Source organism: Polypterus senegalus, chromosome 8 (assembly GCF_016835505.1).
Source record: "Polypterus senegalus isolate Bchr_013 chromosome 8, ASM1683550v1, whole genome shotgun sequence".
Classification (NCBI taxonomy): Eukaryota; Metazoa; Chordata; class Cladistia; order Polypteriformes; family Polypteridae; genus Polypterus; species Polypterus senegalus.
In genome coordinates, this window is record NC_053161.1 from 86,449,476 (window position 1) to 86,463,424 (window position 13,949).

The 13,949-nt window shown below is 39.3% G+C and overlaps 1 protein-coding gene across 1 annotated transcript in view; it reads left to right on the top strand.

Moving 5' to 3' along the window:
• col7a1l (collagen type VII alpha 1-like) overlaps positions 1-13,949 on the top strand; it is a 326,774-nt gene that overhangs the window by 246,129 nt on the left and 66,696 nt on the right. The window contains exons 30-36 of the mRNA XM_039762163.1: positions 1,652-1,732; positions 1,835-1,861; positions 1,957-2,001; positions 3,650-3,718; positions 3,841-3,936; positions 11,582-11,608; positions 12,205-12,258. Of these exons, the coding sequence (XP_039618097.1) occupies positions 1,652-1,732; positions 1,835-1,861; positions 1,957-2,001; positions 3,650-3,718; positions 3,841-3,936; positions 11,582-11,608; positions 12,205-12,258 (399 nt within the window). The remainder of the gene's footprint in view (positions 1-1,651; positions 1,733-1,834; positions 1,862-1,956; positions 2,002-3,649; positions 3,719-3,840; positions 3,937-11,581; positions 11,609-12,204; positions 12,259-13,949) is intronic.

Sequence of the window (13,949 nt, forward strand, 5' to 3'; positions counted from 1 at the left end):
TATATATTACCTTGGAAAGGTGGTACAAGTATAAAAATTGTAAGTATAAGCAGGAAACAAAGAGACATCAGAGACAGACCCAGTATGGCCACACAGTAATGATTTGGCGAGTCAACAGCTATTAAAGGTCTGTCATACTCGGCATTCCAATGGAGGGGAATTATAAAATGAGCAGGTTGCCATCATCGGTTACTGTCTGTAAAGTATTATGCTCCAAAAGTAGTGGCAGGTCAAAGCCTGCTATAGTGAATAACGAAGTAATGAAATTTTCAGAATAACAAATACCTTTTGTTGGCCCTGACAAATTCATACAACATCATGTTAAATGGATTTTGTTTTAAGAAAATGTAATTGTCAGTATAATAAACGTTTTTTCAACCAAAAATGGCCACTGAAGATGATAATGCAATACAAAAAGTACTTAATGCTGCACCTATACTTTCACAGAGTCTTGGGAAACCTACAACAGGCTCTCTTTCTTGTTAGACCAAAAGAAAGTGACAGTCTGTTGCTAAATTTCCAGTTTTGGGCAGTTTTGACAAGGCTCAGCGAGACAACATCCAAATAACCAAATTCTGAGTCATTGCTCCACTGAGTATTCGCATAGGTAGTTGTGTCATATGCAGACTCTGTACTGTTCAAGTTTCCTTGCATTTCTCAAAGTTTTCTTTGTAATGAACCAAAAAGTGAGAAACGGCATCAGTTTATACTGAAAGAAAAATTAATAATCCTAGAAAAAGTTGATTCCGGAATGAGGAAAAATGACGTGGTTAAAGCATTCAGAATCATGCCTTCAAATCTGTCAACAATTTTGAAGGATTCCAAAAAATAGAAGAAAAAGTTAAAGATCGGTCGTTGGAACTTGAACGGAAAAAAAATTAGACATGCATTACTATTTCTATAAAAAAAGTTGCATCTAACGTTGCATTTTCAAATAAAATATTTTTTGCAGTTTAAGAAACGCTGTTTTGTTAATACAACCATTGCCAAGCTTGGCTCACAGAGTTGGTTGCACAAGAGACAGAGAGGTGAGTACAGGTTTGGTGCTAAATGTTCTAAACATCATGCAACAAGCACGTTACAAAGTAAGAAGCAGCAGCACAGCTATGGAGCTGTCCTTGTGCCATTGTTGGTAGAGATGTTGAATCGCTGTATACGTATTTTCCTTATATTCATTATAACAAAATATCCATTTTAACACATGTATATGGTAGTGATTCTTTAAGAAAGGCTCTGAGGTGCAGAGAGACCTGAGAACATCAGAAGAAGCTGTGAGAGTTAGAAGTGGTTCTAGTGATTGCAAGGAAGTGACACTAAATTTAAGTTTAAAGCCATACTCTGAGCTGGTGTAACACTGATCTTTGAGTTGTGAGGTCATATGGGTAAAGGCTTTTTTCGGAAAGGGGATAGTGCAATTAGAGACTGTTTGTTGTTTATGTGGTTTATTTTGATCAATGTGTTTGTGGACCAGCCACACACCCTGATAACAGAGTCCAGATCTGTATAGCTAGGTCTAATGTGGCAGCAAGGATTTATTTTCTGTTTATTTGCTACTTTATTGCTATTTTCCATTCATATTGTTTTTCTTGTGCTTCATGTGTTTCTTCAAAACAGTAGCTCTATAAAATTAATTTACTCTGTAATGTTATAGGGACTCCCTGGAACAGATGGAATTCCTGGACTTCCTGGACGACCGGGCCGCACAGGACCTCTTGGATCCCCTGGACTTTTGGTCATTTTACAATTTTTATTACTTGAATGTTTAAATTTGTTAATATTTTATATATAACTTTGAAAACAATTAAAATACATTAAAAAAATGTTTCTGTTTTAGGGCCCTCCAGGTGTTCAAGGAAATCAAGTGAGTTTATACCAATGCTTATTTGATAATATTTTTAGATTTAATTCCCCAAAACAAACATTAATCTGTAATTTTCCACTTTATATCTGAAATAGGGGCCACCTGGACACTCAGGACTAAAAGGTCAAAAAGGAGAAAGAGTAAGTCATAAATTCTGAAAATACTGTAGTATTAAGAAGTATGTATTCTTTACCATTTCCTGGCATGTATTATTAACTACCATTACCGGCGCACTGCACAATAACGTGCAGTAAATACACTTGACTTGAGCATTCATAGTTTTCATACTCTTTCTCTGTACATTATCATTCGTTTGCTCAGAGGTTGATGCGTTTGCTGCTTCCTGAGCAGCTCTTCTTTTCTCCACTCTAGCGGCCCGCTTCTTCTCTTCTTTCATCTGCATCTTTTCACGTTAAAATTGACTAAGTCAGTGTTTGTGCTGCGATTACTTAGTAGGTTATCTTTAATTATTCACTTAAGCTGCCACTTAAGTCTTCAATCTGCCTCAAGAATTATTTAAGATATGAAGAAGTAGGGGAAGTGACGGCGAAGGTGGTAGGGATGAGAGTGGCGCCCGTACACATACCACCCTGCTGACTGCTGCCGAGAGTTGATTCCACAATAAAATAAAACTAAAAAGAGGAATAAAAATCTTCACCCAGAAAGCGGACAGTAGATGTCACGTTGTATATGTGCACCAAATTTCAGGTCAATAGGTCAAACGGTTTGCAAGCTACAGGTGATTTAAAATCCCGGACAGAAAAACGGACAGCCACGGTAGCGTATTATATAAGAAGATATTGCAAATAATATTGTGATGTTTCAGGTTCTTTATTGTGCATGTATAAGGTAATAGGGTCAATGGAAGTATAAAATGCCAATTACTGTTTTTCCAAGTCACAACACCTTTCTTTATATTTACTCCTTGCTCTTTTTCTAATACTATGTTCTACATAAACATGGGTACAGAAAGTGGGTCTTTTTCACTAATAAAATTTTGAAAAGAAACTAGCGATCACTTGTAACTAATGTGGAACATCTCTATTTGAGACCTTTAATCACTTCACAACAGTTTGACATCCTGCACCATATTCTATTTGTTTTTTGTTACAGTGATTTTTTTTTTGGTACTTGGTACTCTGTATTAATTCCTGAAGGTATAAACTCTGTTCTAAAATTACCCATAATGTATTAATGTTAATGTTTCTTTAATGTATTTTCTTCATTGTGTACTATGTGTTGGTTATATTCCATGGGTTTTGTGGGTGGTTCCCCAAGAGGCAGGGCCACCTGCCAATCACCGCCAGAATCTGCCCTCCAGTTTGTAAATCCCTAGGGTGTCTCATAGTTCTTGGCGGTTCACTGTGAATGCGCTCTGGGAATTTGGTGAGTTCTTGTAACTTTTTCTGTGCTTTTGTGAATTATTGGGACTTTGACCTTCAAGGTCTGCGTTTGACTACTTTTCTGGATCACTGTGTTAGAAAAGTTCTTTGGATTACACTGTTTGCTTGGGATTGCCTTGTGCAGCAACTCCATTTTGCATTTCTGTGTAATTGGAATACTTCTTTGTGAAGAATAATTCTTTTATTTCTTAAAGATTCCACAAGGCCCTTTTTGTGCCTAGCCAGTGATTTTCATGGTTTGTCAAAGTTAGTGTTTTACTACTAGTTCATGACAGAGCCATGCTAGTTTGATTTGTACATGTTCTTATGTGAGTTAAAGATTTCATATATCAATCTGCATTTATTACTAACAGGAATATGTACATTTTTCTTGATTCTTTTTTAGGGTGAGCCTGGATATGTGATAGGGAGTGGAGAAGTTATTCCAGGCCGAAAAGGTGAACCTGGACAACCTGTAAGTAATGTTTCTAAACAGTAATTAAATTTGATTAATGCAACATCCCTTAAGGCTATTTTTACTTCCTAAAATGAATGTTCTCAGTTACAAATACACCATTGGCATATTTTTTATTTTAGGGATCACCAGGTGAACCAGGTATTCCAGGAGTAGCCGGACCACCAGGTTTACCAGGTCAACCTGGGCCTCAGGGACCACCAGGGATATCTGTGAAGGTAGCTATATTATATTATATTATATTATATTATATTATATTATATTATATTATATTATATTATAAATACTTTACTAATGTTGTATTTTCAGTGGAAAGCAACTGAAAAAATTGCAAGCTGTATCATTTGCAGTTTATTGAGCCAATACAATATCCATCCATTATCCAACCCACTATATCCTAACTACAGGGTCAAGGCAGGAAACAAACCCCGGGCAGGGCACCAGCCCACCGCAGCTCATGAAATATTTAAAGTCAATTTTAAAGACATAACTTGATTTTTGTTTAATGGAACTAGTTTAATTTTGACTGGTTTTGTGGCAAGCAAATAAGTCACAGTATTTTTCACTTCATGCTAGAATTCTATAACTCAGAGTTTGATTGTTTTTTTTTTTTGATTGTACAAGTTGCAAATGTTATTTCAATACTGCATATTCCCTTCATCTTCTGAGTCCCAGAACCTTACACAGTTTTTCCAAAAGTGAAAAAATTAAGCAGTTCGGGTTAACATTTCCATAACTTATCTGAAAGGCAGTAGAATATGACCTCAAAGAATCACACAAAAATCTTTAGAAAAGTAAAAATTTATTATTTTCAATGTTAAAATATATTTCAGCAACAAAGTTTGACTTTTTTTATTTTTGAGCAATTTGTTGCAAAGTACCTCACTGAAACCTAGTCAGGTGTTTCAGTATACTGCTGCTTTTGACATTACTGTCAGTTGCTACAAATTTGTGAACATGGCAGCAAAAAAGAAGTCATAATTGTGCAATTTCTGTGAGCATAATATTGTAGTACTATGCAGTATTTGTGTGCACTACAGTCGTACAGTTTTGAGAATGAAATAAGTACTGGTTTTCACAATGTTTGCTGCTTCAATGTTTTTAGATCTTTTTTCAGATGTTTCTATGGTATACTGAAGTATAATGACAAGCATTTCATAAGTTTCAAAAACTTTTATTGACAATTACATTACATTTATACAAAGAGTCAACATTTGCAGTGTTGGCCCTTCATTTTGAAGACCTCTGCAATTCACCCTGGCATGCTCTCAATCAACTTCTGGGCAAAATCATGACTGGCAGCCCATTCTAGCATAATCAATGCTTGGAGTTTGACTGAATTTGTGGGTTTTTGTTTTTTCACCCTCCTCTTGAGGATTGACCACAAGTTCTCAGGGGAATTAAGGCCTGGGGAGTTTCCTGACCATGGACCCAAAATTTCGATGTTTTGTTCCTCAAGTCACTTAGTTATCAATTTTGCCTAATGGCACGGTGCTCCATCATGCTGGAAAAGGCATTGTTTGTCACCAAACTGTTCTTGAATGGTTGGGAGAAGTTGCTCTTGGAAGATGTTTTGGTACCATTCTTTATTCATGGCTATGTTCTTAGTCAAAATTTTGAGTGAACCCACTCCCATGGCTGAGAAGCAACCCCACACATGAATGGTCTCAGGATACTTTATTGTTGGTGTGACACAGTACTGAGGGTAGCACTCACCTTTTCTTCTCCGGACAATCTTTTTTCTGGATGCCCCAAATAATCAGAAATGAGATTCATCTGAGAAAATGACTTTACCTCAGTCCTCATCAGTCCAATTCCAGTACCTTTTGCAGAATATCAGTCTGTCTCTGATGTTTTTCTTGGAGAGAGGTGGCTTATTTGTCACCCTTCTTGACACCAAGCCATACTCTAAAAGTCTTCCAATCATGCACACACCTGCCTGCTGCCATTCCTGAGCCAGCTCTGCACTGGTGGTGCCCCAATCCTGTGGCTGAATTAAATTTAGGAGATGGTCCTGGAGCTTAATACACTTTCCTAGGCACCCTGAAGCTTTTTTCACAACAATTGAACCTCTCTATTCTAACTTCTTATAGAATCGCCGAAGGTCGGAAATGACTGAACGGATGACACACATTCTAACTCAATCAGCATGACAGAGTGATTTCCTGCCTTATCCTTGTCAACACTTTCAGCTGTGTTAATGAGAGGATCACTGAAATAATGTCAGCAGGTCCTTTTCTGGTAGGGCTGAAATGCAGTGGAAATGTTGTTTTTGGGATGAAGTTAATTTTCATGGCAAATGGGGGACTTGGCATTTAATTGCAAGTCATCTGATCACTCTTCATAACATTCTGGAGTATATGCAAATTGCCATCATAAAAACCGAGGCAGCAAACTTTGTGAAAATTAATATTTGTGCCATTCTCAAAACCTTTGGTCACAACTGTACAACAATGGAGTTTTGCTCATTTAATTGCTCTTGGGTAGCTTGCTATCATTAGAAGGACGGCTCACGTTAGAATCACTAGCCTGGAGATCATTCCATTGTAGAAAGTTTGCCCATGTTATAGACTTCCCTCTAGCTTACACTGGAACGTCTCATTTGAATACAGAATTCCAGCTCATACTTCTGCTAACTCAGTGTTGATGTCATCCCCAGGCTGATTAAAGAGTCTGTGCCATTAAAACATCTTAAATGAGCTGAAATTTACTCCCAGTTTATGGGTTCATTATGCAAATAATGCTTTACCTTGATTAAGTTTATAGTGGATAAAGGTGTTCAAACAAACACAAAGCTCTCAGGACAGCCGTCACCATCAACCACTGAGTAGAAGCAGGATGAAATTCTGAATCAACCAGCCTGCAGTCCAGACCTTGTGTCCTTTGGATTTTCATCTGTTTGGACCCCTCAAAGATATGCTGAAATGCCATTAGGATGACAAAATGAAAGAAGCAGCGCCTTCCCAAGCAGCCAGTTCTTTAAACTTTTTTGGAAGATTGTAGATTGGTTTTAGTGTGGGTGGAAGTAGGAATACTATAAAAATAACATATTAGAAATGCCTCTAACATGTGTGTAACAACATTTATTTCTATAGCACATTTTCATAAAAACAATGTAGCTCAAAGTGTATGTATGTAGTAATGAAAAGCACAAACAAGCATATAGAGTTGGAGCACCCGCAGGCAAGCTTTTCATAATTGAAAGAAAATGCGAAGTATAGATGCATTAGAAAAAGCAAAAACATCTTCGCAGATGTGAGTCTCAACAGTGACTGCTCCAAGATGCCGACACTTCCAGTTAAATACATACAGGCCAGGCCAAGAAGAAACAGGTCCAGGAGGATACCAGAAGTGATGTCAGAGGTGGTAGAGATGTCAATCATCCGGTCTGTAGAGGGAGGAAGAGACGAGGTTTTAGTAAGCAGCACCACCTTGCAGATCGGCAAGGAATTACCACCACCAGAGTCTTTAAGCTGTCCCTAAGGCACATGTGTGTGACAATATATATATATATATATATATTTTTTTTTTTTTTTTTCAAAAGAAAACACTAACTCTGTAGGATATTGCTTTAAAGAAATATAAAAGCAGTTGGTATAGTGTTACTGAAGAAGACCATATTTTGGTTCACATGAAGTCCAACATGTTCATTTCATTCATTTATGCATGCTGGCAGCTCAGTGACACGTTGCACGATTTGCTACATTTCATCAAAGCTGCATGCATTGACTCTAAAATATACCTTCATTGACCACCAGCCATTTTCAGCAATGTCCTATAACTCTGTCCACCATTCTGTCACCAGACGTATTTACTTAAACCCTTGTTGCATTCTTATCCACCTTTTACTTATGTCTTTGCTCATTTGTCCCCTAGTAGGTAATTAACCTCCTCCCCACACTTATTTGTGTTTTATCATAAAGACTAAGGTTCACTGCTGACCTTAAATTGACCAAGAGTGTGTGTATTTCTATATGTATACTATATGGTTCTGTGTCTTGATAGTGATAAAATGAATTTGAAAAGTGAATCTATGGATATTTGTCACTCACAAATGACCAGGGTCGTCTTAACAGCATTATAGGTCCCCGAGCAAAGCAGTGCACTGGGGCCCCTACCCACACAACCACTTAGCAAGTCCCAACATACATAGATTAGCATGGGGCCCCTATGCCCGTGGGGCAACTGCCCAGCATGCCCATTCATTAAGAAGGCCCTCCGAATTAGTTATACTTTATTTTCTTTAAGCAATTTTTTTTTTGCCAAGTAGTTAGTGCTGTTGTCACAAACCTGAAGGACATTTGGCTCAAAGTACTGTGATGAGTTTGATTATCTTGCTGTCCTAATTTCTGCACTGACTATGCCCTGCATATTGCAGTATTATTGCAGCATCACAAAGATATCAGTGCTGGGCTATTTGTAAGCTCTAAATTGGCATGATTTGCAACTATGAGTGAGTGAGTGAATCCTGTGATGTACTTACACAGTTTAATTCTGCCTTGCACCCAAAGCTACTTTACTGTAATAGATTTTGGATTAAAAGTGTTTGAAAAAAAGTGAAAAAAAAAAAAAGGTAAGAAAGCTTTCCATGTTTAGCCATTTTCAGTAGACCAAAAATTTTAACTGTAATATACTCTACTAGCCAACCCGCGGCGTACCATACGCCGCATAATCAGGCCGGTTTTTTATTGAATTTTAAGCACAGGGAGAAAATTAACATTTGAAACACCGGTAATGTAATAAATCAGCAAGAAAAGCAACATTGTAACAATGCACGGAACGAACCAACACACAATCGTCCGTGACTGAAAACCGGCGGATCGTCCTCGCGCCTTCTGCTGCCAGACGGAGGGATGGGGGTTCACGGCACGGAGAGTGGAACGGGAGGAGAGAAGGACGTCCATTCAGCTCCGTCCGTCATGTTAGTCTGCTGATTTCTCGTTCAGTATGTACTGCCCGGTCACGTGCCCACCTCCAACTTGTCACTTGTGTCGTCGTCTTTACACAGTCCAGATGCACATGTGACTGACGTGGACTTTTCATTGCTCTGTGCGGTTTTGGCCGCTTTTCTATATATAATCCACCAAGACACCTGACCACGGTAGTAGCGAGGTGGGAGGGGGGTGCGTAGAAAGTGCAGGAGCATCTAAGAAGACGCACGTTTGTCGCGACGCAACCAGTGGGAGCGTCAGGACCGATCCGGGGTAGACGGCTGCCTTTGTGCGAATGTGGTTTCGCCGCCCTACGTACCTATTTTCTATTATGATATGACGGATATTACTATTACATGTACTACTTCAAACAGGATTATGACGGTGTTAGGGTTAGAGTCGGGATGTATAAATAAAATTTAATTTCAAACGATTAATTTCAAATCAAACCAGCCTAGATTAGAAAGCCGGTTTATTTAATCGTTCTAAGCGACAGGCAGCTCTGCACACAGTGACAGTCAATTCAGAGATCGCCGCAGCTCCGCTGTCTTTTGCCGCTTCTCTTGACTCGCAATCCCGTTGAGACATGAAATCTATCGCCTTCGCGACGCAACTATGAAATATGCAAGTTGAACGTTGACTAAGGGACTACACACATTTAGAGAGCGTGCCGTAAACACATGGTAAGCAATGGAACCGTTCAGACAGAGCGTGCGATGAGCGGCGACCATCAAAGGCTTTGCGCCGCTCGCGCGAGCAAATCGCTATGTATGTGGAGTCCCTAATAGGCATCAACGCATCGACTACAATACACGCCACTTTGTCAAACTTTGCTCACTGCAAACGCCGCCGCTGCTATAGTCGTCGGCGCGCTCAGACTTTAAAATTCAAAGGCAGACAGCCGCCGTCGCAGCGTCGCCGGCTGCTGCACGTCTCCTCAACGGCCGCCTTTGAGTTTGGCCCACGCGGGCACGTTTTGCCCGTCGCCAGGATCGGCCCTGGGAGCGTATGAGTTGCACTTAGTGGGAATTCCACGGTTTGCAGCCGAATGGGGCTCAACGGCTTACCCACGCCGGGTAGACACACGGTCAATGTCATGCATAATTATTTATTGAATGCTAAACACTTCTGGAAAGACACCGTTGTCTAAAACGGGAGGGCTTGAGGATACAACAGAAAGTGAATGAAAAGATGGAACTGTAGACTTTTCATTGCTCTGTGCGGTTTCGCTGCCTTTCTATATATAATCCACCAAGACACCTGACCACGGTAGTAGCGAGGTGGAGGGGTGTGAACAAAGTGCAGGAGCATCTAAGAAGACGCATGTTTGTCGCGGATGCGAATTGCTGTATGTAGCGTGTAAAACAGTTTGCCATGGAGCACGTGGTGGAGCGTCGTAACGAAAACTTAGTTTTAAAGACTGCTCACTTCATTGTGTTTTAACCTCAGTTGTAAAGGATTGTTTTAAGGATCCCATGGGATACCCCTCGCAAACCGTTTGACACGCTGCACCATAGAGTCCGGACGTATTCATGTAATCAGCGTATTGTTGAGCAGACTGTATAATAATGCCTCTGTGACTAAGAACAACGGACACCACGTCACCGAAGTTATCCCAATGTTGGCAAACAAAGCTAAGAGCCATGTCACGAAGTTTGAGAGCAACAGTTTCACAATGACATTTCTTCAAAAACCCGACTGACAGAAACAAACAATTACCTGAAGCAGGAATTTCCATAACATTGAAAGAATTGTTGTTTCCATGAAATACATTTGAAGCGGCAGCCATGGAGGGCAAAAGAATAGTCAACGTGGCTCACAGCTGAGTTTGGACCGGAGCACAGACCAAAGCGAGTGAGTATGTGTTTGATGAGCTGTTTGATTTGGCGGGCAGTGGTCTGATGTGCGTTCCTGAGCACGTGGGAGGAGGGGTAGAATTTCTGGGCGGGGCTTCGTTGTTCCTTTCGCATGGTTTTCATGGTGTCGAAACCAAAAAGAATAATGAAAAGTCAACGTGGCTTAGACGTGCATGTGGACTCCTAGCAAAGACGAAAGAGGCTAACTGGGTGGTCGGTGAGTTTTGCGTCCGGGCACATGGGCAGGCAGTGTGAATGCCTAGAGAGCGAGGGGCGGGCCGGTGAAAAGGAGTGTTGGTGGGTAGGAAAACGTCTTCCGTGTTCCTGCAGGAGCATCTAAGAAGACGCATGTTTGTCGCGGATGCGAATCTGTATGTAGTGTGTAAAACAGTTTGCTATGGTGCAAGCGGTCATGCGTTGTAACCGAAAAATCGTTTTTTAAAGACTGCTTACTTCATTGTGTTTTAACCTCAGTTGTAAAGGATTGTTTTAAAGATCCCATGAGATACCCCTCACCTGCTGCATATGGCGATTCACCTCCGCGAGAAACTCGCCTCTATGAACAGTCAACGTAGTTCGGAGGTGCATGACATTAACCTGCCCTGCACCGCATGTGGCCTCCTCGACAGACGAATATAAATGACGCCACTTTTTCTGTGTCCTCGCGTCCGACTTGGTGGGCGTGGCCCTGCGAGTTGTCGCCGTATCCAATGGAGTTGGTGGGCGTGGCTCCTTCCTTCGTGCGCCATAGGTGTCTCACTTGTCGGCAGCTTAGTGAATCCACGCCCCTTCCGGCCGTGCTTTTCATGGTTGTCTTGCCTTAGTGAATTATATATATAGATTCTAATAATGGCCTGAATAAGCATCTCACAGATATTTAAACATATGAATGGATATTACAGTGTTTTTTAACTAAATACGCAAAGCAGTATTCATTTCACTCATGTATGATCAAAAGAAATGAATGATGCTTGCCTCCAACCATTTGCTAGAAAACATGATTTGAAAATGAACAGGCAGATGTATAGATAGTCCTGGTTTTCCTATATTAATTGCTATAATTGTTTTCTTTACAGGGAGAGCCAGGGGATGCAGGGGTTAAAGTAAGTTGAAAAAAAAGAGTTTTCATATCATTTTATAGGCACTTACGGTATGGTACAAATGATAAACAGGAATTTTACAAATTTTATATCCTATTATAGTCACACCATTTTATGTTATTATAACATTCATTTAATGATCTTTAAATGATGCAGTAGTAAACAAGAAGATTATAGTGCATTATGAATTACATCAATAGGTTAAATAATAGGAAGCAGACAATTATAACTTTGCACTATCGGTTTATTAATTAATGGACTGACATTCAATATATAACAAGTGGTATTTGACCTCAAGATCTCAAAATGCTTAACGTGTTGATTTTAATTGTACTTATTCAATTCATGTTTAAGGATGCAGTAACTCAAAATTCTTTCAGGCAAAAACATGTGAAAATATCGAAGTACAAAATGAAATGAAGGCACACCAGACAGGCAAACTAATATATTTAATTAATAAAAGATAGTGTAATTCAGAATAAGTCATATTTTGGTTTTTAATTATGACCAGAAATTAAATAATAGAGAGGTATTGTAGATAAATGCTTGCTAATCAGTTTTTAATATTTTCATATCTTGTTTTTTATTCTAACAAACAGGGCCAGCGTGGAAAAATGGGTCCAAAAGGTGATAAAGGAGACATGGGTGACACGGTAAATTAGCTATATAATCATACCAAATGTGTTAGTTAGTCTTTATTGACTGAGAAAGAGCTTCAATAAACTAAACTGCAAGAAAAGTTACCAAACAGAGTGATTATTATTTAATTCAAAACTAAGAAAAGGAAGGTGTTGCCATGTTCAAGCTTAAAAACAAAACAGTGGAACTAGAGTATAACAGTAGTAGTACTAGCAGCGCTGTCTGTTTTAAATGGATGATGCTAAAAACTGAGCAGTGACAGTATTATTGTATCTAAAACATGTTGCCATATGTGGATCTATATATTGCATTTGGGTGTACAACTACAATGGACAGTGAGATGAGAAAATAATTTTAATTTAGGTGTATAACAGAAATTTTTCTCATTTGAAGTGGTCCACCTGGATAATTTTCAATCAATTATGTTATGTTCCACCAAATAATAAAAAAAAACTATTATTTTCTTTGCCACAGTCTTGTTGTTGCCTTCATATATTCCCTCCGATTTTGCTGCCCGAATAAAATGTGCGGCCACCTCAACGCATCCATTACGTATTTTGTTTGTACACATAAAACATCTGTAAACAGTTAAATGCATCACCTCTTATAAATTGCTTTCTGATATTAGTGGTTAAATGTTCTAATTAATGACACCATGCATGACTATAATCTCGTGTCTAATTCTCCTATCTTGTGTTGTTCAAATGTCTTTACAGTTCTGCAGTTTTGCAGTTTAACAATTAGTAGATATCTATTTCTGACTCATATGCAGTATGTTATGAAGAGCAGAATGGTAGAACAGTAGTTAGCTCCACTGGCTCATGGAGGTAGCAGCCTGAATCCTAGACTTGGATATTGTCTTTGCATAGTTTGTTCTTAGTATGTCTGTGTATTAGTGTTTTTTCCTTAGGTACTCCAAGTTCTTCTTTCCAAATCCTCAAAGACATACTAGTTAGATTAATTGACAAAAGTACAGATTAGCCAAGGTTGAGTGTGAGAATGTGCGAAAGTGTGTGAGTGGGCCATGCAGTGGACTGGCATCCTTTCCATTACTGATTCCTGTATTCTGCTCAGTGTTGCCAGAACAGGCTCTAATGCTTCAGCAAACCCCCAAGTCAAATTAAGTGGGGTGGAGAGTGCTGTGTTATATGTTCTGAAATAGGGCATCTGATGTTTATTCCAAAGCATTTTGTGGATGGGTTGCATCCTTTTTAAGACATTTAAATTAATTAAATAAACTGTGTATGCCACAAAGCATTAAGAAAATGAAGATTAAAAAAGGAGAATACAACTAAATACATAACTTGTACAACTGTCAGACTTCAGAAAAAGCATACTGTATAAGATGCAGATTTTCCAAATCACACTTGAAATTATCCTGCAGGGGTCACATAGTGAGAACATTGAGGAGGTTGTTGACTGCACGACTGACTACATCAACTTCTGTATAGACATTCTAGTTCTAGTAAGAACAGTATGCTGCTATGCTAACAACAAGCCATTAATTACAAGTGATATCAAGGGCCTTTTGAACCAGAAAAAAGGGCTTTTAAAGGCGGTGATCAGCATGAGCTCAAGCGCGTGCAGAAGGAACTCCAAGTCCTGCTCAGGGCGGTGAAGGAGCAGTATAGGAGGAAGCTGGAGCAGACGTTGCATAATAACAGCTTGAAAAAGTATGGGATGGGATGAAGATCATCACTGGCTG